Source organism: Trypanosoma conorhini, assembly GCF_003719485.1.
Source record: "Trypanosoma conorhini strain 025E chromosome Unknown Tco_14.4_contig_00010, whole genome shotgun sequence".
Lineage (NCBI taxonomy): Eukaryota > Euglenozoa > Kinetoplastea > Trypanosomatida > Trypanosomatidae > Trypanosoma > Trypanosoma conorhini.
Window position 1 is genome coordinate 2704 of NW_021704097.1, and position 19613 is coordinate 22316.

Below are 19613 nucleotides of genomic sequence, written 5' to 3' on the forward strand. Positions count from 1 at the left end.
CAAGAGAAAACCAAGAAAGCAAACGTAATTTAAAAAACGTCTGCTCGTTCAACCCTACTGCAGTATTGTTTTTTTCTTCTTCGTTGATCATTATTCGTCCGGCCGCATCGGTTGAATGCGTCATTGGCTGCGCACCCTCCTTGCAGCTGTTTTTTTTTTGTGTCGTTGCTTCCTTATCGTGTTTATTCCTGCGTTGTGCGGTTTGTGTTGTTTGTCCTCGTTTACGGGGCAACGTAACTCTCACGCTTCCTCTCGCCCTCCTGCACGGCCGCCGCCAGCCGCTCGCCAAGCCCCATCGCCTCCGCCAGGCGCCGCACTGTCTCCTGGCAGTCGCCGGGGAAAAATATATCACGACAAATCCCTCCGGGGTCCGCGACGTGGTGGGCGTACTGTCCGTAGCCTTCGCTACTACTGCTGCAGTGGCTGCAGCCGCTGGGGCTTCTGCTTGGCGGCTGCGGGCACGGCTCGTCCGTGGGGAAGCGAAACATGAGTTCACCGACGCGCTCCAAGTTGAACAGCACCCGCGGCACATCGGGCCGCACCCCAACCGCCAGGTCCGCAAAGGGGTGAACCTGGAGCGAGGTTCCCATGACGAGCAGCAGCTCCACCTGCGGTAAGTCTTGGAAAAGGTCAAAAAACGCATCGGGGAGGCTTTCGCCAAAAAAGACAACGTCCGGCTTCACCACGTCACCACACTTGTCGCAATGGGGCACCTTGCCCTCCCGGCACTCGTGGCTCACTAAGTCAATGTCGTACGGAGAACGACACCCAATACAGGAGGCGGTTGAAAAGGACCCATGCGCCTCCACCAGCAGGGACTTGGGCAGCCCAGAGGCCCGTTCCAAGCCGTCAATGTTTTGTGTGCAGCATCGCAGCAGTCGTCCCTCATCAGCTAGCAGCTTGACAAAATAGTGCACAGCAGTTGGCCAGAAATGGCCAGGCCAGAGGTCCATCTCGCGCACAATACTGTAGAAGACATCTGGACGCTCTCGCAAGAGCGTCAGCGAGAATGCATCGGCCGGGGAGTTGAGGTTGTACTTCCCAAGATTTGCGTAGATGCCCGTGTGGGGACTACGGAAGTCGGGGATCCCCGCCGCGACACTTATGCCGGCGCCAGCCATGACGAGAATCTTTGTCACGTTGTTCCGTTCAATGTAGCGGGCAAGACCCTCAAAGGTCGGTTCTCCAACTACGTGCAGAGAGTTGGCGCCGCCTTGGTTCATTGGGAAGTAGCAATCCACCTAGCCGCCAACTGCAGCCACATTGGGCGCGACAAAGATGAAAAATGATATAAACAGGCCGCGAAAACAACAGCGACAGAAAGAACAAAAACACACACACAGAATAACAATCATTTATACAAGTTACAACTTAAAAGACAAGAGCTGAGAAACAAATGCACACATGAAGAAGTAAAAAATAATAATAATCAAAAGCTCCTTTGTTGTTGTTTTTGTTATTGTTGTTGACTCATCCCTTCCTTTCGACCCCGCTCTGCTGCCTCGCTTATCTCCCGTCGCATGTTCTCCTTGTTGCGTGCTTGTCTCCGGGCGTTTGGTCAAGTAAGAACGGAGGAAACGGGGGATGGAGTGTAAGTTAGTTGTCGTCCTTTTTTCTTCCCACTATTATTGTCGTTTTTCCTGTGCGCTTCCGGACACAGACAGACAGAAGCCACATGTAGAAGCGACGCCAGACAGGGAAAATTTTCCCTCCCGTTTCACCGCAAGAGTGGGGTGGGGCGGGGGAGGGAAGGGGAGGGGCACGAAGGCGCCTGCGCTTCACGGCGTATGGCGAGCGTCATCCGCGCGCCTGCGCACCCACCGCACGGGTGCGTCCCCTCAGAGAAACGGCATAACGCCGCGCTCAATCACAACCTCGTTGTGGTCAAGGCACCAGGCATGAGGGATATTCGGATCCATTTCCATCACAAAGCCGGCGTGCCCCTCACACAGCTCCTGTACCTCACGTGCATGCTGCGGTGTCGCCCACCTGTCACTGACGACGTAGAAGAAAACCATGCGATCCTCCACGGCCTTCATCAGTGGCCTGTCAAGCTCGCGTACCTGACGAAACTCTTGCCGCGCCATACCAAAGCAGTTCCAGAGGATGTTCTGATTCAAGTGCCGCGTCAGCAGTCTCCGCAGCGAGGGCCTTACCGTGGGCGCGTACCAGCGCAACAGCAGCGCAAAGAGTACCCTCGGCATCAGGAGAAGTAATGCCAACCAGTAGGTAAAGAGGGTGTAAAGCAATATGTTGCTACTAAGAAAAAAGAAACGTTTCCCATTCGGTGAATTCTGTATATTTGAAAGTACCCCGCAAAGCGAGAAGCAACGTTTAATACATGAAAAACGTGTTAGCATCTGCAACGCGAGAAACGCCCCAATACTGTGACCTCCAACGTAAATATTTTTTCCATACCACTTCAGCGTGTAGGGGGTAAAAACAGCATGCAAAAAGTGGTCGGCTGTCTCCACCTGGTCCTGAAGATCAAAGGCCCTACCGTTGTTTTGGTCAACGACACTGTGCCCGGCAAACCCCATCACAAGCACGTCCAAACGACGTACAGACATGAGTTCCACGAAACGCTCATAAAACTGTACTACGCCAGGATTACCTGGAAAGAGAATAAACAGCCTCCGGTGCGGACTTGGCGGCCGCCGCATCGCTTCCGTGAAAGATGTCTCGCAAAGGCAATCCAAAAGATTCGGACAGCTCTGAAGAACCTCCACCACAGAAGACAGCTCCCTTGGAGACTGCCATGTCACGATGGCGTTTGGAAACGGCATGGCGCTAGGCTGCTAGACCCTTGATAACTGGTGGAGATCAAAAGCAAAAGGAAAAGAGACACGATCCTCAAAAATACGGCGAGAACTTCGTCGGAAATGATAGAGAAAGAGAAACCCCAACACGTTCCCACGGCTGCTGCAATAACGCGGGGGAAAGCAAGAATGGTAATAATAAACAGCCACCTGCATGCACGAGCATTTCATGCTGAGTCATGCGACAAAGAAGCAGAGGTGAGACCAGGAGCCCTATTTGCGTGGCTGCATCTGCCGCTGCAAGGTCACATGTTTAAGACTTTGCAGCTCTAACTCGGAAAGCCGCGAAAGGTCAGGAACACGTCCGTGCTCCTCCATTAAACGAAGTATGTGGGCAACTCGCCCATTCGCTCCCGCAGACGGACGGGGCTGTGGGTAGGAGCTGGCTTCCTGGTTCATTTCAGCTCCCGGTTCAGCTAACGCCTCCGCAGAAGAGTCCGATACGGCGTCTCTCAATGGGCTCGCATTCGGTGACGGAGAAAGCCCCGCCTCCAGCCGTCTCTGATACGCATACAGCTGCGCATGCCGCTTCTCCAGCGCCAGCTGCAGCTCCTGCTGCTGTCGCTTAAGCGTCGCAACAACGTCCTTCCTGCGATCTCCTCCGGCGGCGTCTTCCTCCCCCACATCGCTTCTTTCACCGGCTGCGACTCTCTCCAAATCCAGGGCGGGCGAGTAGAGGTGGATAAGATACTTCGCCAGGTGCTCGTAGCGTGGCCGGCGCGTGCCGTCGGCGCACGCCCCCGGATGAGCGCCTGGGGCGAGCCACGGCCGTACCACCAGCTGCCGCCCCACAAGTTTGATCTCTACGCGGCGGTCAATAAAGTAGTCTCCCCTCGCGCCAAGCCGCTGGATTGGCACAGGAAACGGAAAACCAATATCATTGAGCAGTTGAACCACAGCTGCGTCAACAGCATCGAGCTTGCCAGAGGCATCTCCCGTAGCACAGTATCGCACACGCCGACAGGCGCTCACGGCGCGCAGGGTGCAAAGGGCATCCTCAACACTTTGAGATGAGTACTCTGGCAAATCCGCAGCCGTGTTGCCTTTTCTATGGCTCTCGGGGTGAATGTCATGAGATGCCAAGGTCGGCTCCTCCTGCATCTCCTGCGATATGCAATGTCCATTACGGTTCCTCGTGTATGCGTCCTTCAGGGCTCTAAATCCCTCCGTAAGGGCCGCTAATGCATCGGAAACGTCATGCTCTTCCCCTTGAGACTGACCTCCCGTGCGATGCTGCCTCGGCAGCATCTGACGCAGTGCCGCATTCACGGCAGTCAAATCGTCTACTTTTGTCTGCAGCTCCTGCATTTTCTTTTCCATCGCGAGCAACTTGTCCAGGTTGGGAATCTGGGGGTGCTGCCCCGTGGGGGTACTGCGTGCACTCACGCAGCTCTGTTCCGCCGCGGCCGCATTGATGCCGCTCACATCAAACCCCAATAGACGCAGGTTAGCCACATCTTCCGCTGACCAATTCGGTGCCGCCGCTGCACCGCTGCCGCAGGCCTGCAGTTTGCGCCGCAGCCGCCTTGCGTCCGTGGCGAGCTCCTCAATGTGCTGTGCCAGCAGCGCCAACTCCCCGCCACTTTCGGTGCCATTTTCTCCTCTCGCGGCGGCGTCCGCACGAGCCGCCGCCGCCTCAATCTCGTACTGACGGATAAGAACGTCGAAGGAGCGCTCCGTCACGGGAAGGTGCTCTCCCGCCCGCATCCCCCGCCGCGTCGCTGGACACGCGGCAAGGGGAACTGCCGCCCCCAATTGCGAAACGAGCGTGGGAGTGGCAAGCGCCAGAACAAACCCAAAGGAAAAAAAAAGGAAAGAAACAGGTGCAAAGGATAACATCAGTACAGCCGTGCACATCACCCCCACGCCGCCTTCTCGCACCTTGCCGCATTTGCGTTCCACCTGCAAGGGAAGCGGAGGCCCGCCTCGTGGCAGCGGACAGTTACAGTAAAAGTCGAAGCATTATCGAATAGGGCAGTGATGAAGGGGCATCACCGTTTTTGTTTTGTTTGGTTTTCGTTCTTTGTTGTTGTTTTTTTTCTTTTTTTTTTTTTGTCTTCTCTCTCCTCTCCCCTTCTTGTTTGCTAACTTCCCCTGCTCCAGAGGCAATGGCACTCGTTTGCAGCAAGGACACAAACCAACAGATAAGCACGAATAGCGACGCTCCTCCAGAGACGCACACGCGCACAAACACACAACTAACTCTCCCTCACGCCCGCCCTGTTGTTCGCTCCCACCGCCCAAAGTTCCCGCCCCGCACCCTCGCCTTCCCCTGCTCCGCCCTTGTCCTCTCACGCGCATGTCCTCGTGCGCTTCCGCTCACCTTCGCTGCTCCCTCTCCACAACCTGCCCGTGCGGTCTCCTACCCCCTCATTCACTCGCCACAGACAGACCCACAGGCACACACACACGCACACGCGGAGAGAGAGGGAGAAACAAAAAAAAATAGAAGGAAACGGAATGAGGAGGCCGGAAGATCAATCGGCGGCGACATCAGTGCTGATGGAGCGGCACGTGACTCGGATGCCAGGGTACGTCTTGAACAGGTCGACGAAGTACTGCACCACCTTGTCGCACACGTTGCTCTTGTGCAGCCACAGTTCTACGCGCAGCGACTCCGGGTACACATTGCCAGGCTTATGTGCAATGCGCACAACATCGGCGACGCACTCAGGGCCAGCGACAGTTTGCAGGTGTTCCCCCAACACCGCTGCAAGTACCAGCACCACGGCCTGCTCACTCTGCACCTTCGTCCGCGTAAACACGGAGACACGATCGCCGTCAGGAAAGTTCTCAAAGTAGGGCTCCACCTTGTTGCGGGCAAAGACCAAGTTGTCGTCGGGCGGCAGCAACACCAGGGAAGGGAAAGAATTTATGGTGGCGTACACTTCCTCCGCCGTCGTCACCCAGTCCAGTTCCTTTGGCCTTTGCTGCTCATCAAAGTCCTTCCCCTTCTTTTTTGCCGGACGAACGGAAAATATGTGACAAACCAGCGATCCTTCAGCGGGAGCGACTGCACTGGCAGTGGGGTGCTCATGACCTCCTTAGAAATACTCTCGGACGCCTTTTTATTTTTCTTCTTTCGTTCTCTTACGGTCCTTGAAGTAGCAGCTCCTCCACGGGCTTAAGCAAAAGAGCAACTTCTATGGCGCAGAGATGCGTGCAGCTTCTAGTCTTCACCCCTCCGCCGTGCTTTCCCTTTCCTAGTCCCACAAAGCCCCGCCCCCCACACACTCTGCCGGAGACGAGACCACTGCATGCGAGCGGAGAAGTGTGTGGGGAAGAAAGAAGGAGAGGGAGAGGAAAATAAAAAGAAAAGTAAAAGTAAAAGGCAAAGGAGCAACAACAACAAAAAAAAATGAGGAATCGTTCCTCTTCTCTCCTGCTTGGCGTGCTGTCGCTTCCATATCACTCCTCCCCCCTCTCACTCGCTCACTCCCTCACGCGTGCATCGCCGACGGCGTGCTCCTGCGAGCCGCTGCGCAAAAGACATGGAGTGCACTTACTTTTTTACGTGTTTTGCCTGCACAAGCAGCCTCGTCCCCTTCGCCGGCTCTTCTCCGTGTGGATGCAGTGTCGGTGCCTTTTTCGTGACCGCAGGCCACCCGAGCGCACATGTTCGCCAGCAGGAGAAAATGAAAAACAACAGCAAGGCGTAATAACGAAAATAATAATAAAACACTAACAAAACAAAACCGGCATTTCAAACCCCACCCCCACTTCCATCCGCGGCGTCCCCGACTGCACGGCGAGCGCACGGATGACGCTCAGGATTCCCGCAGCACGTGAAACGAATGCTGCAGCAGTTCCCTGATGCGGCGTCCGTGGTGGTGAATCACAGCCTCGTGATCATCGCTGCCGTCTACGGCACCGCAATAACTGCACAGGGCCTCCGCCATTTTGTGCAGCAGTTCAACATCAACGTCGCTGAGGGCTGCCAAAGTACCCATCGCTTCAAGAGACCCTGCGACGTGCGACAGCATCGCGGCAGACGCAGCCTTTGCCATCTCGTGCGGTGTGTGGCGAAAAACATCCACGCAGAGTGTACAAGCTGCGGCAAGTGAAACACGGGGATATGTGGCAGTCGTGTAGTGGCCAATGAGATGCAGGGCGGCAACCTGCACAATGGGGCTGTGCTGGGGCCCACACAACTCAGCAAGAATATCGTACAGAGTGCATTTTGCCTCCAACTTGCAGTAGTCATCGATATTGCGCAGTGTACGCCCCTCCTCGTCGTAGTCGCAGAGGCCGAGAAGGACATCAAGCAAGCGCACCTTCATCCGGCTAATGCGCGGCGGCGTCACGGCGTGAGTCACGCCTGGAAGGATAGCGCGCAGTGCCACCGAGCTGCCCTCGTCCACGCCAAGCAGACTCACCACAAGGCGCGACACAAAGGACGAATCCACAGAGTCCAACCGTGCAAGCGACCACCAAACCAGTGTTGTGCACGCAGCCACAGCAGCGCATGCATCATCCACCTCAACGAGCACGCGAACGAGCAGCCGCATAGCGGATTGCACAACACCCCCGCCCGCCCCAGCGTCACCCAAGCGACGAGTATCAGCGGCATTCCCGCTGGCGCTAGCCAGGGGTTTTCGCGAGAAGCGAGAGGCCGTCTCCGCCGCGGCGCGTGAGAGTGTTAGAAGATGAACCACAAGCGACGCAGTGGAACTCATGTCAAGACTCTCCTCAATCCTCCGCAAAGTAGTGCGACACTCGGCAAATGTGGCGTCGTCCACCGCTGCATCGGAGTCGTACTGCCGTACAACAGCAAGACAGCGCTCTAGCGTCGTTGCAGCCTCGGATTCCACAACGGCATCCTGCAAGGCATTTACCACAGCTGAGAGTCGCTGCACCTGCACCAGTAGCGCGTTTGCCGCCTTCTGCCGCTCCACTGTGGTTGGATACTCTGCGAAGACGGCGTGAATGACATCCACGGCGAGAATGCGGGGAATCAACAGCATTGTCCACCGCCAGCATGCGGTGGATATTGTCGCCACCGTGAAGAGGACTTCACATACGCGATCCAGGGTGACTCGTGTGCCAAACAGTTCATCCGCGCCTAGCTGCAGACACATGTCTTCAATCATCCGCCCAAGCATAATCTCCTCGTTATCGCAGTCGGAGTTCCCCGCCAGTTCATCCTCAGTGTACAAAAATGCCACCGATTTACAACTTCTCTTTCCCTCTTCTACAGGAGCGACACTTGACATTGCGGTGCACTGCTGGCACATTGCCGCCGCTGCCATCAAAAGCTTGCACACGGCGTCCGTTGGAGCGCCCGAATGTAGTACGAGACGCCGCAACCCGCGTATGCGCACAGCGGTTGGGGAGGAACGTCGAAGCTCCACACACACCTTCGCCTGGACTCGATCAACCGAGTAAGACCCCCGAACAGGCGCGAGTGCACCTCGCACAAAGATGTGCGCCAGCGCCTCAAAATGCGCTGGTAGCTCCCATAACGCCGCTAACAGGCTTTGAAGCAGAGCACGGTGCGCGGCGGGGAGGGCGTCGTCGAGCGCAAGCAACTCCAGTAGGCCAGGTGAGAGTGGCTCCAGGGTGAGCAGCAGCGCCCGTGGCGACGGGCCAAGCGTGGAACCCCGCGCCACTACAGAGAGACGGCGCAACGCCAGTAGGACCTCGTCGCACTCCCCGCCCGCATCGGCGCCGCGCAAAGTAAGTGCCCGAAATGCGGGCGTGAGGAGGTGCCTGTTGTAAAGACAGAAGCACTTGTAGCTGCGGGCAAACGCCGACTTGTCCTCTTCGCCTCGAGGCGGCAGGCGCAGTGTGGCGTTGAGGATGCTGGTAAGGCCCAGCTGCAGCCTTTCCTCAACTGTTTCTCGCTTTAGGAGCCGTCCTTCGCGGAGCGACTGCTGCTGCTGCAGGAAGTGGGGCAAACAATGCGGCACCCGCTCCACCTCGGGAGTCACCGACTTCTCCGTCACAGACGCCAGAAGATTCACCAGCTGCGCGGAGAGCAGCGGGACCTGCTCCGTTAAGGTTAGGCACTCCGTGTACGTCACGCCGCCTTCCTTTAGAAGCCACGCGTGGCGCAGCGGGGTGTAGAAGAGGGACGCCATCTGCTTGGCGGCATCCATCGTCATGCCCGACTCCACGCGGTCGTCGAGCAGCAGGACCCGAACCACGGCAGTGACTCCGTCAGGAAGTGTTGCCATGACACCGTTGAGGAGGCTGGAGAGAAACTTCTTCTTTTGCAGAAAGCGAGTTGCGCTAAAGAGGCCCTCGCCCACGTGATTCTGCGACGCGCCGCCCAACAACGCCTGGTTGCCGCGCAGAAGCAGAGGATAAAGCGCCTGCACAACGCGGTGCGTTTGGCACACGCGGGAAAAGCAGAAATACAGCAACAGCTCGGTGCAGTAGCGCCGCATGTGCACATCCACGTAAAACGCAGATTTTGAAATGTTGACCGCCGCAAGCCGCGGGGGAGCTACAACGGGCACCGTACGGCTCTGCTGGGCAAAGGACTCATCTGCAAGAAACAGCATCGCAGCAAATGCTTCCTGCAGATAGTATTGCTCAATGAGAAGATGCACATCATCATCCGATTGAAGAGCAGCAGGCGTAGTAGACGACGACGAAGAGTGCCAGCGCCCAAGCAGCTTCTGCAACTGTTGAAAGATGGTTGCCTCAATCCGCGGGGCATCCTCGAGGAAGGCACTGCGCAGAAGCCGCCGCAGCGTCTCCGCCTCCCTCGCCACTTCCTCAAGCCGCGTAAGCGACACCATAGGCGTAGCTGGAACAAATGTGCGTGTGCACGCGGACGCATGCCCCCAAGGGAGGAAGAAACAACATAAGTCATTGAAAAAAAAAGCAGAATAACGAAAAAAAACATAAGGCATAGAAAGAGTTTTGCCGCGCCCGCTGCGGAGAAATGCAGCACAGAAGAGGGTGGGGGAAAAAAAAAGGAGGGAGGAGGGAGGTGGGAGGAGCAATCACTAAATATCAGGAAAAACAGCACGCGCTTCCCCTGCGTGTGTGCGTGTTGGGTTTTTTTTTTTTTGGGGGGGGGGTTCTTTCAGATGTAGGCGCATGCATGTGTGTGTCTCGGCCTCAGGTGGAGGGTTCGTCGGGGGCTGCGGCCGCAGTCAACATCAGCGTGAGACCTTCAATCCACGACTTGGGCGTGCACTCCAGCTCCGCGACGGCCCACAGCTTTCCCTGCTCCGCCGCGTCTGGCGGCATCTCATGCACGGTGACCGCGAAGACGTCCTCGGCGTAGTCAAGGCGACTCAGCAGCGTTGCGAGGGCTCGCCACTGCAAGAAGTTGTTCGCCGCCGCGCCGGGTGGCAGGGCGCAGGCCTGTCGACGGCACTCCACCACAACGCCAAAGTATTTGTCATTCCGCAGCCACTGTGCCGAAACAAACACGTCGCGGACCAGACGCGGAAAGCCAACAAGAGACGCAAGCGGGATATTCGTCGGCTCGCGTCGCAGGAGAAACTCCAGCAAGGACTCCTGATCGCCCCAGTTGGACGGGAGGAAGGCGGCGGCAAACTTTTTAATTCCGTCCGCCGAGTGGCGCGCCACCGCCGTGAGCTCCAGCAGGGACGCCAAACACTGCAACGGCCAGACGAACATGTCACTCACAAAGGCGCACGTCGATCCGCTGCGCGGAAGCAACGATTCACAGTCAAAGCACCATCGCACAGCACGCGCAACCTCGGCGTCGCCACACGCAGACCCCGCTGTCTCCGCCATGAGGGCCGACACACGCCGCCGCAGCTCTTCCACCTCCGCCTCCGCCCCCGCCTCCCCCGCTTGCTGTGACTGTGGCTCACCAGCACCGCAGTTTTCACCGTTACTGGCGGCGCCATGGTTGGCGTCGAACCCAGGCAAGCAGGGCGCACCCCCCTCAAGCAGCGGGAACAACACATCTGTAATCACCTCGTAGCACTCCACGGCATCTTCCACGCCACAATCCACATGACCATCACGCACCCGTCGCAGCGCCTTGAGGGTGATGTCTTTGATAACTGGGGAGAGGGCGTAGTTGGGGAAAATCGCCTTTGAGCCAGTTTTCGCGGTGTCACGAAGAAGAAACCAGTCCGCATCCTCGCCCACCTCCACCACGCGCAGCACCTGGTCGCGCCAGTGGGCGCTTACAGCGCGCCATCCAATGCGCAACGCCGTCTCCCTAGCCGCGGCACGGGTGGCGTCGAAAACTGCACGCTTCTCTGCCACAAGACGACGCAGTGACTCTAGCTGATCCTGCTGCCACGCCAGCAGCTCGTCACTACACGTGGGAGGTGCGGTTAGCCGCTCAAACACCTCGTCGTCTCGCCCAAGCGTGTCCCACACCAAAAACCGGACGAAGGGTGACAAATGTTGCAGAGAACCAAAGGTGTCAAGGTGACGCCCAAGCACCACGAGAGCGCGGTAGCGCAGCTCCTCATCCACGAGGATGTCTTCCATTCCAGAAGAGGTCGCTTTTTTGGGGTGCAAGAAGATGCGATTCTCGTCGAGTGGGGGACGACGCTTCTTTGGCTCAATCAACTGAATCTCCGTGTTGACCTCTGAGTGGGGGTGAGGCGAGGGCAACTGCACAACACAGCCCAACCGCGGCAGGCGGTGCTGCCCCTCCGCTCTCCGATCTCCGTCGTAACGCGGCAGAACGCCAAGTCTATGTGATGCCCGCGCGTGGTACGAGTACGCGTGCGGGTCGGCGCTTTTCCGCATGGCGGCGACTAGCAGCGCCTCCTCCGTGTTCTCCTCTTCCGGGAAGCCAAACACGTCAAGCGCCTGAAGGAAAGCGTGACAAAGATCACCGCCTTGCGCGTCTGTGGCGGCCAATGAGGCGAGCCGCTCTAACATTGCATTGACGTACGAATAAAAGACCCCACCGAGACGCTCCTGCTCTGTCGCATCCAGCGCGGTTGTCTCAGCCTCCCAAAACGCCGCAAGACGCCGTCTCAAGCCGTCGATGAGGCCCCAGCGCGCATCTCGCGACCGCTCAATTGCAAGTCGACCGCAGGTATAATGCAGCTGTTTTAGCATGCCAGCGTACAGCACCATGCTCACCTCACTCCAGAGGAATAAGCCCAAGGGCTGCGTTGATCCACACGGCGTCTTACCCTCGGCCGAGGAGGCGTCAAGCGCCTCATCGTTCAGATTGTTGTTGTTGCTGGTGCTTGCGTCCCCCGCGCTCGACGAAGAGCGTGAGCGCGGCCGTTTCCCCATTGCTGCGCGTCCCGGCGTCTTATTATTTTATTATTTTTATTTCTTTCGTTGTTTCCTTCCCCCTCCCCCGCCCTCCCCTTCCTTCTGTCGCCCCCCGCACTCTGGAGCGGACGCTGCCACGAGAGGGGAGAAAAGTAGGCAGAAGCGAACAACACACTCGCAGGTGTTTCCTCCAAACTGAACTGAAGCCCCGCACTGTTGTCCACGACGACAAGGACAGAAGAAGAAGCAGAAAAAAAATAATAACAGAGAGGGAGAAGTCGGATTTTGTCAGTACGGAAAACCGCCGCAATTAGACGACCACTAAAAATAAAAAAAAGTCGTGGTAATTTCACTGCTATGCGTATCCACCCGCGTCCTTCCACAGCCACACACACAGACACACAGACACACAGACAGAGAGAGACTGCATGGCCGTGTTGCACTAAATGTAGTCGGGGTTGGAGTCCTTCACGTCTTGAATAAGCCGGACGGGAACGCCGCGAAAGTCGAATTCCTCCACAAGCGTGTTTTTCATCATTTCTTGGAGCGCCTTTGGCAGCGTGTTTTCATCGTTCTTTGTCTGGAGCTGAAGCAGAAACGTCGGCGGACGCGTATTTACCTGTGTGATGCGCCCCACACGGGCGACGTGGTAGGGAATAATCACAGACTTCTCCATCTTGCGCCAGAGACGTGTCAGCTCCGCACGCCGCACCCGCTTGTTCCACGTGTCATAAAGGGACAATGCCTGGTCCATGAGTAAGGCAAGATTTAGCCCTGTGTGGGCGGAGACAACGACGGCGTTGCTGTACTTTACCTCCCGTACCTGTCGCTTGATTTTAAAGTCAATCGCCTCCGCCGTCGCGCTCTGATCCAGCACGGCATCCCACTTATTGGCACAGAGCAAAAACGGTCGCCCCTCTGCGGCGACGGAGTGCAAGACAGCCATGTCGTACTTGTTAGGGTGCCCCTCCGTGGCGTCAAACACGACAATCACCACATGCGCGTAGCGAATCTCATTAACTGCGAGCTCGTGAATGCGGCCAAGGAACTCGCGGTCGGCACGGAACCGGTGCCGGGTCAGACCAGCAGTGTCAATAAGCTTCACCTTACGTCCCTTGTAGATGCATGGCAGCTCCACTGGGTCACGGGTGGAATTCTTCTCATCTACGGCACGATTACGCTCAAAGCCCACTAAACGGTTGATTAGACTCGACTTGCCGCTATTTGTTCTCCCCACCAGCGCAATACGAATAAAGCGATCTGCGCAGTTGCGGTCACGTATCTCCTCCATGGCAGACTCGTCTCCCTGCATGGCGAGATCCTCAATGTCCCAGTCATTCTCCACCTTCTGCATCGCGTGGATGTGGTACAAGGGCTCCAGCACAGCCGCAAGCATCTCCATACCCGATTTGCGCCGTGCAGAGAACGGAATGGCATTGCCCAACCCAAGTTCATTGTAGCGCTCGAGGACGCGGTCCTCCTCCTCCAACGCGACGAGGTCCATCTTGTTCACCAGCACGAAGGTTGGCATGAGCTTGAGGTGCAGATACTGAATGAGGTCAAACTCGGCCGGGTGCAGATCCTCATCCACCGCGGTGACGAAAATGGCGACGTCGGCGGTCTCCACGGTGCGAAAGGCCTCCTCCACTAGCCTGCCGTTCACCATGCCAGGGGTGTCGATGACGGTGAAATGCATCCCCTCCAACTGGGCGTGGCCCTCCACCGAGTCCCGCGTGATGCCGTCAAAGTCGCGAACAATGTTCTTGCGCTTCGGCATCGTCGGGTCCTCGCTCAGCAAATTAAACAGAGACGACTTGCCGCTATTCATGCGGCCAACAATTGCCACCCGAAGTCGCTGGTCACCGAGGAGCTTCACTACAGGCTGCCAGCCCGCAACTCGCTGCCGCTGCTCGCCGGTGCGGTTGCTGTCAGGCAGCGCGGGGGAGATGTCGTTGAGGGCGCCACCCGAACGCTGCACCTGTTCGCGCCAGTCTGTGCTGAGACCGTGACGGACTTGCCTACTCAACGGCAACGCAAAGTGCGACTTCTTCACCGTCCCACGTGCGGCCGCTGCCGCGGCGCTACCAGCGCTGTTCGGCGATGCGGATGCGCCGAGAAACATCATCCCACTGCCGCGCCGGACGCTCGCCAGACACCGTCGCCGCATCCCTCGCTGCCCCCTGCTCGACTTTGCACCTACGCACAAGCACACACACACAAAGAGAGAGAGAGAGAGAGAGGAGGGGTAACGAATGCACGCAAATCCCACACCTGCAGATCGTCCCCCACCAAAAACAACAACCACAAAACAAAACAAAATGTGGACCAAATACGTTCCTTCCTTACTGAGCAGTTGTGGCCCCGTATTAAAACAAAAAAAACAGCACATGGGATGCATACACAAAGAAAGAGAGAGAGGAAAAGGAGGAAAGATAGTGCAAAAAAAAACAATGTTAGAGCTGCATTTGCGTTAAACCAGAACAAATATCCGTAGTGCACCTCTCATATCTGCCTCAAGGTATGTAGTTGAATAGGAAATCATCCACAGCCTTGCGAACTTGGTCACTTTTGGCGGCAGCAAGGCAATTATTGCGGATGTATTCAACGTTGTCTGTCTGCAGCGGATGTGCCGCCAGAACCAGTTTCACCAGCTCCTCATTCACAACCGACTTACTCAGTTGTGCACGCAACACAGCCCGAACAGGACGTCGATCCGACGGGTCAAAGCATCTATTGGCGATGAAGGCACGCACGGCGTCCACGTTCTCCCGCTCGCAGGCAATCAAAAAGAGGTGTTTGAGATGACACTGCTCAATGGTCCGCTCGCGATCCCGCATCAGCCCGAAGAGAGGGGCAAGCGGCACCACATGACTCTGAAGTATGGCGGTGGCTATAAGCACCGCCAGCTGCTTGTCGTTGGCGAACTTGGCAAAACGGTGAATTGTGTCAGAGTCCCACTGCCGCCCAATAAGCTCAACGTAGATGGCTTCATCCATGCAAGCCTCACTGAGCTCTCCTTCGTGGGAACGGAGAAACTCCGTAAGGCCTTCGTTGTCCCGGTTATAAATGTGCTGGCGCAGTGCAAAATTCAAAGACGGCTGCTGCCCCATGATGCTACGACTACTTCCCTTCCTTTGCGCGTGTGCTTGTTCCTCACGACGACTTTGGCTCGGTTGTGCTTCTAATTTCTTGACCGCGTGCGGGGCAGCCCCTCTCCGCGTCCTCTGCGGGCACGACAGGGGAAGCAGTTAGGCGCAAACACGCACGACAGTCACCGTTGAGCAACGGCAACCACACCCACGTGCAAAACAGTGAGGAGCAGCAGCGGAAGGCATCATTAACAACACCAGCAGCGGCAAGAAGAAAAAGGCGCGCGCCGCAAGTGTCAGGCTGCGACAAAACGAAAAGGAATATGTGATCACGACATAATAAAAACCCCGCACCCGCCAGGTATGGGCACAGCAGAGCGGCAACGACGCCAACGCCACCCCCAAACAAAATTATTTCGTTCAGCGACTCATTTCTTTTCCCCCACCTCACCTGGCTTCTCCGCTTGCGTCTACTTGCAGTAATTGATGTTTACACGCGACAAAAGTGTTGGGATGGAGGCGATGAGCGGGCCATACTTCGCGGCGTTTTCGTACAGGTCAAACAGAGGCGCGGCAACCAGCTCCACGTCACGCTGCGCCACCGTTAGCAGCATCTGCGGTGGAAGGTGCACGAGAAACACGGTTCGCACCTCTTTTACATCGCTCTCTGCCACATGCGCCGGGACGTACGGGTACATGAAGGGGTCAAAGTGCGGCCTGTACCACCGAGCAAGTGCTTCGCCGACGCGAAAGGAGGACGCGGAGGCGACCACATTGTGCGGGGCTCCAACCTCAACCACCGTCTCCGACTGCTCGTTCTCCGCTGCCCGTGACACCGTCGAACTATCCTTCTCATTCAGCAAGTCCCGAGCAAGTTTCCGCAGCAGGCACACCTCCTCTGGTTCACCTTTCCTGCAGCGACCACCAGGCAAGCAAAACACCGCCAAGTTGTTTGTGTTCGACGCCGGCAACACGCGTGACTGCGTTGACGACTTTGTGTTGCTGTGGCGCAGCAGCAGGATGTGGGGGTGGTGGTGGACGTGCACAAGAAGAACACCCTCCACCGAGTGCACGCACTGCTCCTCGCGACAGCGCGCCTTGAGGCTCATGAGTTTTTCGAGCGGCGCCTTTATTCGCCGCTCCACGGGTTGAGGAGCATTGCCGCTAGTGTCACGACGTTTATTCGCCGCGCCACCACCGGCGCCACTGCCGTCGTTCATGCTAGTACTATTATTAGCGCTGGTGTTCGCACTGGTGCCCCGCACCACCGCCTGCATGACACTCATAACAGAGGGATCTTGCAGCAGGTAGGCCTCGAAGGGGAACACGTCAATCTTCGCCTTGAGCGACATCCGGCGGCCCTGTGCACACACACGCACACTCACCCGCTCTAAAAACTGCAATCCAAGATGCGGGTGCAAAAAAGTAATCATAGTGGCAATAGCATCAAGAGTAGTAATAGTAAAAATAAAACACAAAGTAGAAGCAACATCAAAAGAGGGAAAGAAAATTCAAAAAGCGCGCGAGCCGTTCACAGCGTCACCGGCGACGCAACCCAAATTCGGCCAAAAGTTGTATCCGTCAGAGCTTAGGCCAAGGCTCAGTTCGGGCGTCACATGTCCCATTTCCACTGCTACTCCCGGTTTATGTTTTCTGAAGTTTTGTTGCACTCACAGTTTGTTCGTTGTCAATAAAGCTTTCCATCTACGCCACCGAGAAATGTACAGCGTTTATCCTTTTTTCTTTTTGTTGTTGTTGTTTTCCCCTTTTCATTTTTTATTCTACTTCATTTTCACTTTTGGTTCGTTTTTTTTTTTTTGTCCTCAGCTGTTTCTCGCTTTCGCTAGCCCATTTCCATTTTGTGCCACTTTGCCTCTTGCTTCCCGTGCACGCCGGGTGTCTCCCGCTGTCTTCTTCATTATTCACCCGCCGCGGGGCACGCCTCGTCGTGCCCCTGCTCACCGCACCTCCTCCCACGCCCTTTTCGCAGGGTCGGAGAAAATGTCCAGCTCGCCGCGCTTCGTCGGCTTCGTCACCTTCCCGGTGCGGCGCCGTTCAATTTCGTCCACTTCCTTCGAGAGGTCGATGACATCCGCGACGCGGTTGACTCCCACACGGCGAATTTTAATGACACTCTCTAGGGGAATTTCGATTTGGTAGGCGTTTTGCGGGGCCACAAACCTGTCATTCTCGGAAACAAAGTAGGAGTAGAGGCCCTGCAGCACCACAAGGTGCGAGACCACGAGAACGGGCTCGGTGCTGGCTTGAAGGTCGTGAATGTGCGGCTCAAGACGGGCGTTGTAAAGCTGGTGCACACACTCGCCGTTGGGCCATGCGGTGTGGTAGGGGTCTGCCTGCATTTGCTGCAGTGTGCCTGGCATTGTCCTGCGGACGTCGGAAAAAAGCTGTCCGTCGCAGTCCCCATGATTCACGTTGTCAAGGGTGGGAAGGTATGCCACGCGACAATTCAGTTTCACAGCTTCGCTGCGTGCGCTCGCGGCGCCGCCCTGTTGCAGCGCGCTCTGCTCTTCAAAGTGCTGCACTGTTTCGGTGCAGCGAATCGAACAACTACTCATAACCGTAAACTTATTCATCTGAACCTCCCGTTGAAAGTATTCAAAAAGTGCTTCGCTGTACGCCTGCCCACGCTCTGTCAGCCGCGAATTTCCACCTATCCGACCAGCAACCAAGTCCACATATTCCCCTGCCCGCGTGAGGTAAAGGTTGCCAGGGGCGTGGCATAAGTTATGCAGCATGTAGAAAAGTCGTGAAGGCATCCAGCCAGAGATGTTGTTGAGCGCGTACGTTACCTGGTCCTCGATGCGGATGTATGTGAGGTCCTTGTCGGCGGTGGGACTCAGGGATTTGTACACCGTTTTCAGCTGCTCAATCTTTGCGTAGTAGTCCTCGACGAAAGTATCCGGCGTCTCCGGATTCATTTCCTTCAAGTGATTCACATTTGACTCCGTGATCTCCGGATTATTGTTCACAACCTCCACGAACACGACGCGGTTCGGCCGAATGCGACCCGTTTCTTTAATTGCCCCCATCAACGCCCGCCGAGTCGACGGACTGCAGTTTGTGTCGTCCAACACCGCCACACCGTCGGTTTCAACTATAAATTGTGTCATGTCGTTTGCGAGGGCTGCGGCAACACGCGACTCCACCTCCGCTGCACTCAGTGCGGTGCATGCAGAGACGCTTTCCTCCGCAAGCTTACCTTCATAGCTGGAGCGGGTAAAAATCAGGCTTGGTAGCCCATTCCATTGAAAGTAACGCTGAATCTGCTTAGCGATAAACGTCTTGCCCCGCAAAGGAAGGCCCACCATGATGACAATAAGAGTTCCCATCATTGGCTGTGGAACCTGGGAAAAGTCCCGATGCCCGTATGTGAGGGGACTATCAAGGAGAGAACTATCCGACTTGCTGCAGGCGTCCATCTCCTGACGGTGGACCTCAGAGTGCTTCAGGAGGAGCTGCACCACGTCGTTGTGGTGATTTTCCTCCGCCAGCTTCAACGGCGTCTTCTCGCCCTTGTCCAAGAGTGCAGGATCCGCGCCAAAGTCAAGCAGCAGTCGAACTACCTGTACGTGGCCCAAGGCGCTAGCAATGTGCAGTGGCGTCTGCTCGTCGTAGTCCCTGCAGTCCGTGTCGGCGCCGCAGTTAAGTAGTATGCGCACCCCCACACTGTCGCCGTTCGCAGCCAGTTGGCAGAGCTCAACAGAAAGCATGTGCGCCACGGAGGGATCAATGTCCTCCTGAGGGTCTGCTTCACCCATCGACTCCTCCGCGTTCCCTGTGGCCCGTAGAGAGGACAAACGACGTTCTATCTGTACAATTTCTTCCTGAATGGTCGCCATCCGCGCAAAGGTGCTGGGCCTTGCCTTTGGTTCTCCATTTCCGCGCCTCGCTGACGCCGACGACGTCTCGGGCATCGTCGCTGGTGCTCAGGGGCGAAATGCTACTGCCACAACGAAGTGCCGCGTCTCCAGAGCAGCAATATAAACAAACAAAAAAAAGAGAAAACAAAACGAAGCAAAGAAGAAGAAGAAACTGAGTAACGCAGAGGACAAGGAATAAAAACAAAGTGGCACAAATTATTTTTACTGTTGTGTGTGTGTGTGTGTTTAATGTGTGCGCCATGGCCCGTTCAAGGATCACGGCAGCGCCCTCTCCGTCTACCGCTTTGTTTCCTTCGTCGCCGGCCCTCAACTCGCCGGCCACCAACAACAGCAAACACCTCCATAGAGCAACGCACCTCCACGTATATGTAGAGGTGCGTAGAAAACAAGGCAGTCAAAAATTACCGCCAAACACACGCGCAACTTCCCCTCATCGCCCACAGTTGCCCCGGCAAAAACAACAACAACAACAAAAACAACGAAAGCAAACAAAGGCTAATATATTTGTGGTTCATACGTGTGTGCGCACACCTTGTAGCACTGGGCACACTTGGTTCCCAATCACACGGAGTTGCCGTTCCTCGCCGGAGTGTCTCACCGAAAAGGCGACAAGCTCCGAGAGA

At 56.4% G+C, this 19613-nt stretch overlaps 10 protein-coding genes across 10 annotated transcripts, besides 16 other annotated features; 1 reads left to right on the plus strand and 9 right to left on the minus strand.

The window, feature by feature from the left end:
- Nucleotides 1-221: 221 nt before the first annotated feature.
- On the minus strand, nucleotides 222-1223 carry Tco025E_00437 (silent information regulator 2; the record flags this gene model as incomplete). Its single annotated transcript, XM_029367379.1, has 1 exon — nucleotides 222-1223. One exon carries the CDS (start codon nucleotides 1221-1223, stop codon nucleotides 222-224), a length of 1002 nt encoding a protein of 333 aa, XP_029232452.1.
- A 218-nt stretch (nucleotides 1224-1441) lies between these two features.
- Nucleotides 1442-1468: a microsatellite.
- Nucleotides 1469-1726: 258 nt separating this feature from the next.
- Nucleotides 1727-1760: a sequence feature (G-rich).
- A 78-nt stretch (nucleotides 1761-1838) lies between these two features.
- Tco025E_00438 (uncharacterized protein) lies at nucleotides 1839-2786 on the minus strand (the record flags this gene model as incomplete). Its single annotated transcript, XM_029367380.1, has 1 exon — nucleotides 1839-2786. One exon carries the CDS (start codon nucleotides 2784-2786, stop codon nucleotides 1839-1841), a length of 948 nt encoding a protein of 315 aa, XP_029232453.1.
- Nucleotides 2787-3032: 246 nt separating this feature from the next.
- Tco025E_00439 (uncharacterized protein) lies at nucleotides 3033-4676 on the minus strand (the record flags this gene model as incomplete). The annotated part of the gene is made up of 1 exon (XM_029367381.1): nucleotides 3033-4676. One exon carries the CDS (start codon nucleotides 4674-4676, stop codon nucleotides 3033-3035), a length of 1644 nt encoding a protein of 547 aa, XP_029232454.1.
- A 140-nt stretch (nucleotides 4677-4816) lies between these two features.
- Nucleotides 4817-4873: a microsatellite.
- Nucleotides 4874-5201: 328 nt separating this feature from the next.
- Nucleotides 5202-5236: a microsatellite.
- Nucleotides 5237-5279: 43 nt separating this feature from the next.
- On the plus strand, nucleotides 5280-5621 carry Tco025E_00440 (uncharacterized protein; the record flags this gene model as incomplete). The annotated part of the gene is made up of 1 exon (XM_029367382.1): nucleotides 5280-5621. The coding sequence occupies one exon, from the start codon at nucleotides 5280-5282 to the stop codon at nucleotides 5619-5621; it is 342 nt and encodes a 113-aa protein (XP_029232455.1).
- A 479-nt stretch (nucleotides 5622-6100) lies between these two features.
- Nucleotides 6101-6181: a sequence feature (A-rich).
- A 46-nt stretch (nucleotides 6182-6227) lies between these two features.
- Nucleotides 6228-6263: a microsatellite.
- Nucleotides 6264-6451: 188 nt separating this feature from the next.
- Nucleotides 6452-6515: a microsatellite.
- Nucleotides 6516-6586: 71 nt separating this feature from the next.
- Tco025E_00441 (uncharacterized protein) lies at nucleotides 6587-9565 on the minus strand (the record flags this gene model as incomplete). Its single annotated transcript, XM_029367383.1, has 1 exon — nucleotides 6587-9565. One exon carries the CDS (start codon nucleotides 9563-9565, stop codon nucleotides 6587-6589), a length of 2979 nt encoding a protein of 992 aa, XP_029232456.1.
- A 325-nt stretch (nucleotides 9566-9890) lies between these two features.
- Nucleotides 9891-12017, minus strand: Tco025E_00442 (uncharacterized protein; the record flags this gene model as incomplete). Its single annotated transcript, XM_029367384.1, has 1 exon — nucleotides 9891-12017. The coding sequence occupies one exon, from the start codon at nucleotides 12015-12017 to the stop codon at nucleotides 9891-9893; it is 2127 nt and encodes a 708-aa protein (XP_029232457.1).
- A 19-nt stretch (nucleotides 12018-12036) lies between these two features.
- Nucleotides 12037-12058: a microsatellite.
- A 177-nt stretch (nucleotides 12059-12235) lies between these two features.
- Nucleotides 12236-12277: a sequence feature (GA-rich).
- A 102-nt stretch (nucleotides 12278-12379) lies between these two features.
- Nucleotides 12380-12421: a microsatellite.
- Nucleotides 12422-12441: 20 nt separating this feature from the next.
- Nucleotides 12442-14166, minus strand: Tco025E_00443 (ras-like small GTPase; the record flags this gene model as incomplete). Its single annotated transcript, XM_029367385.1, has 1 exon — nucleotides 12442-14166. The coding sequence occupies one exon, from the start codon at nucleotides 14164-14166 to the stop codon at nucleotides 12442-12444; it is 1725 nt and encodes a 574-aa protein (XP_029232458.1).
- Nucleotides 14167-14219: 53 nt separating this feature from the next.
- Nucleotides 14220-14242: a microsatellite.
- A 43-nt stretch (nucleotides 14243-14285) lies between these two features.
- Nucleotides 14286-14318: a microsatellite.
- Nucleotides 14319-14512: 194 nt separating this feature from the next.
- On the minus strand, nucleotides 14513-15109 carry Tco025E_00444 (uncharacterized protein; the record flags this gene model as incomplete). The annotated part of the gene is made up of 1 exon (XM_029367386.1): nucleotides 14513-15109. One exon carries the CDS (start codon nucleotides 15107-15109, stop codon nucleotides 14513-14515), a length of 597 nt encoding a protein of 198 aa, XP_029232459.1.
- A 449-nt stretch (nucleotides 15110-15558) lies between these two features.
- Nucleotides 15559-16521, minus strand: Tco025E_00445 (uncharacterized protein; the record flags this gene model as incomplete). Its single annotated transcript, XM_029367387.1, has 1 exon — nucleotides 15559-16521. One exon carries the CDS (start codon nucleotides 16519-16521, stop codon nucleotides 15559-15561), a length of 963 nt encoding a protein of 320 aa, XP_029232460.1.
- Nucleotides 16522-16824: 303 nt separating this feature from the next.
- Nucleotides 16825-16907: a microsatellite.
- A 139-nt stretch (nucleotides 16908-17046) lies between these two features.
- Nucleotides 17047-19023, minus strand: Tco025E_00446 (6-phosphofructo-2-kinase/fructose-2,6-biphosphatase-1-like protein; the record flags this gene model as incomplete). Its single annotated transcript, XM_029367388.1, has 1 exon — nucleotides 17047-19023. The coding sequence occupies one exon, from the start codon at nucleotides 19021-19023 to the stop codon at nucleotides 17047-17049; it is 1977 nt and encodes a 658-aa protein (XP_029232461.1).
- A 68-nt stretch (nucleotides 19024-19091) lies between these two features.
- Nucleotides 19092-19176: a sequence feature (A-rich).
- Nucleotides 19177-19195: 19 nt separating this feature from the next.
- Nucleotides 19196-19225: a microsatellite.
- A 217-nt stretch (nucleotides 19226-19442) lies between these two features.
- Nucleotides 19443-19482: a microsatellite.
- Nucleotides 19483-19613: the final 131 nt, after the last annotated feature.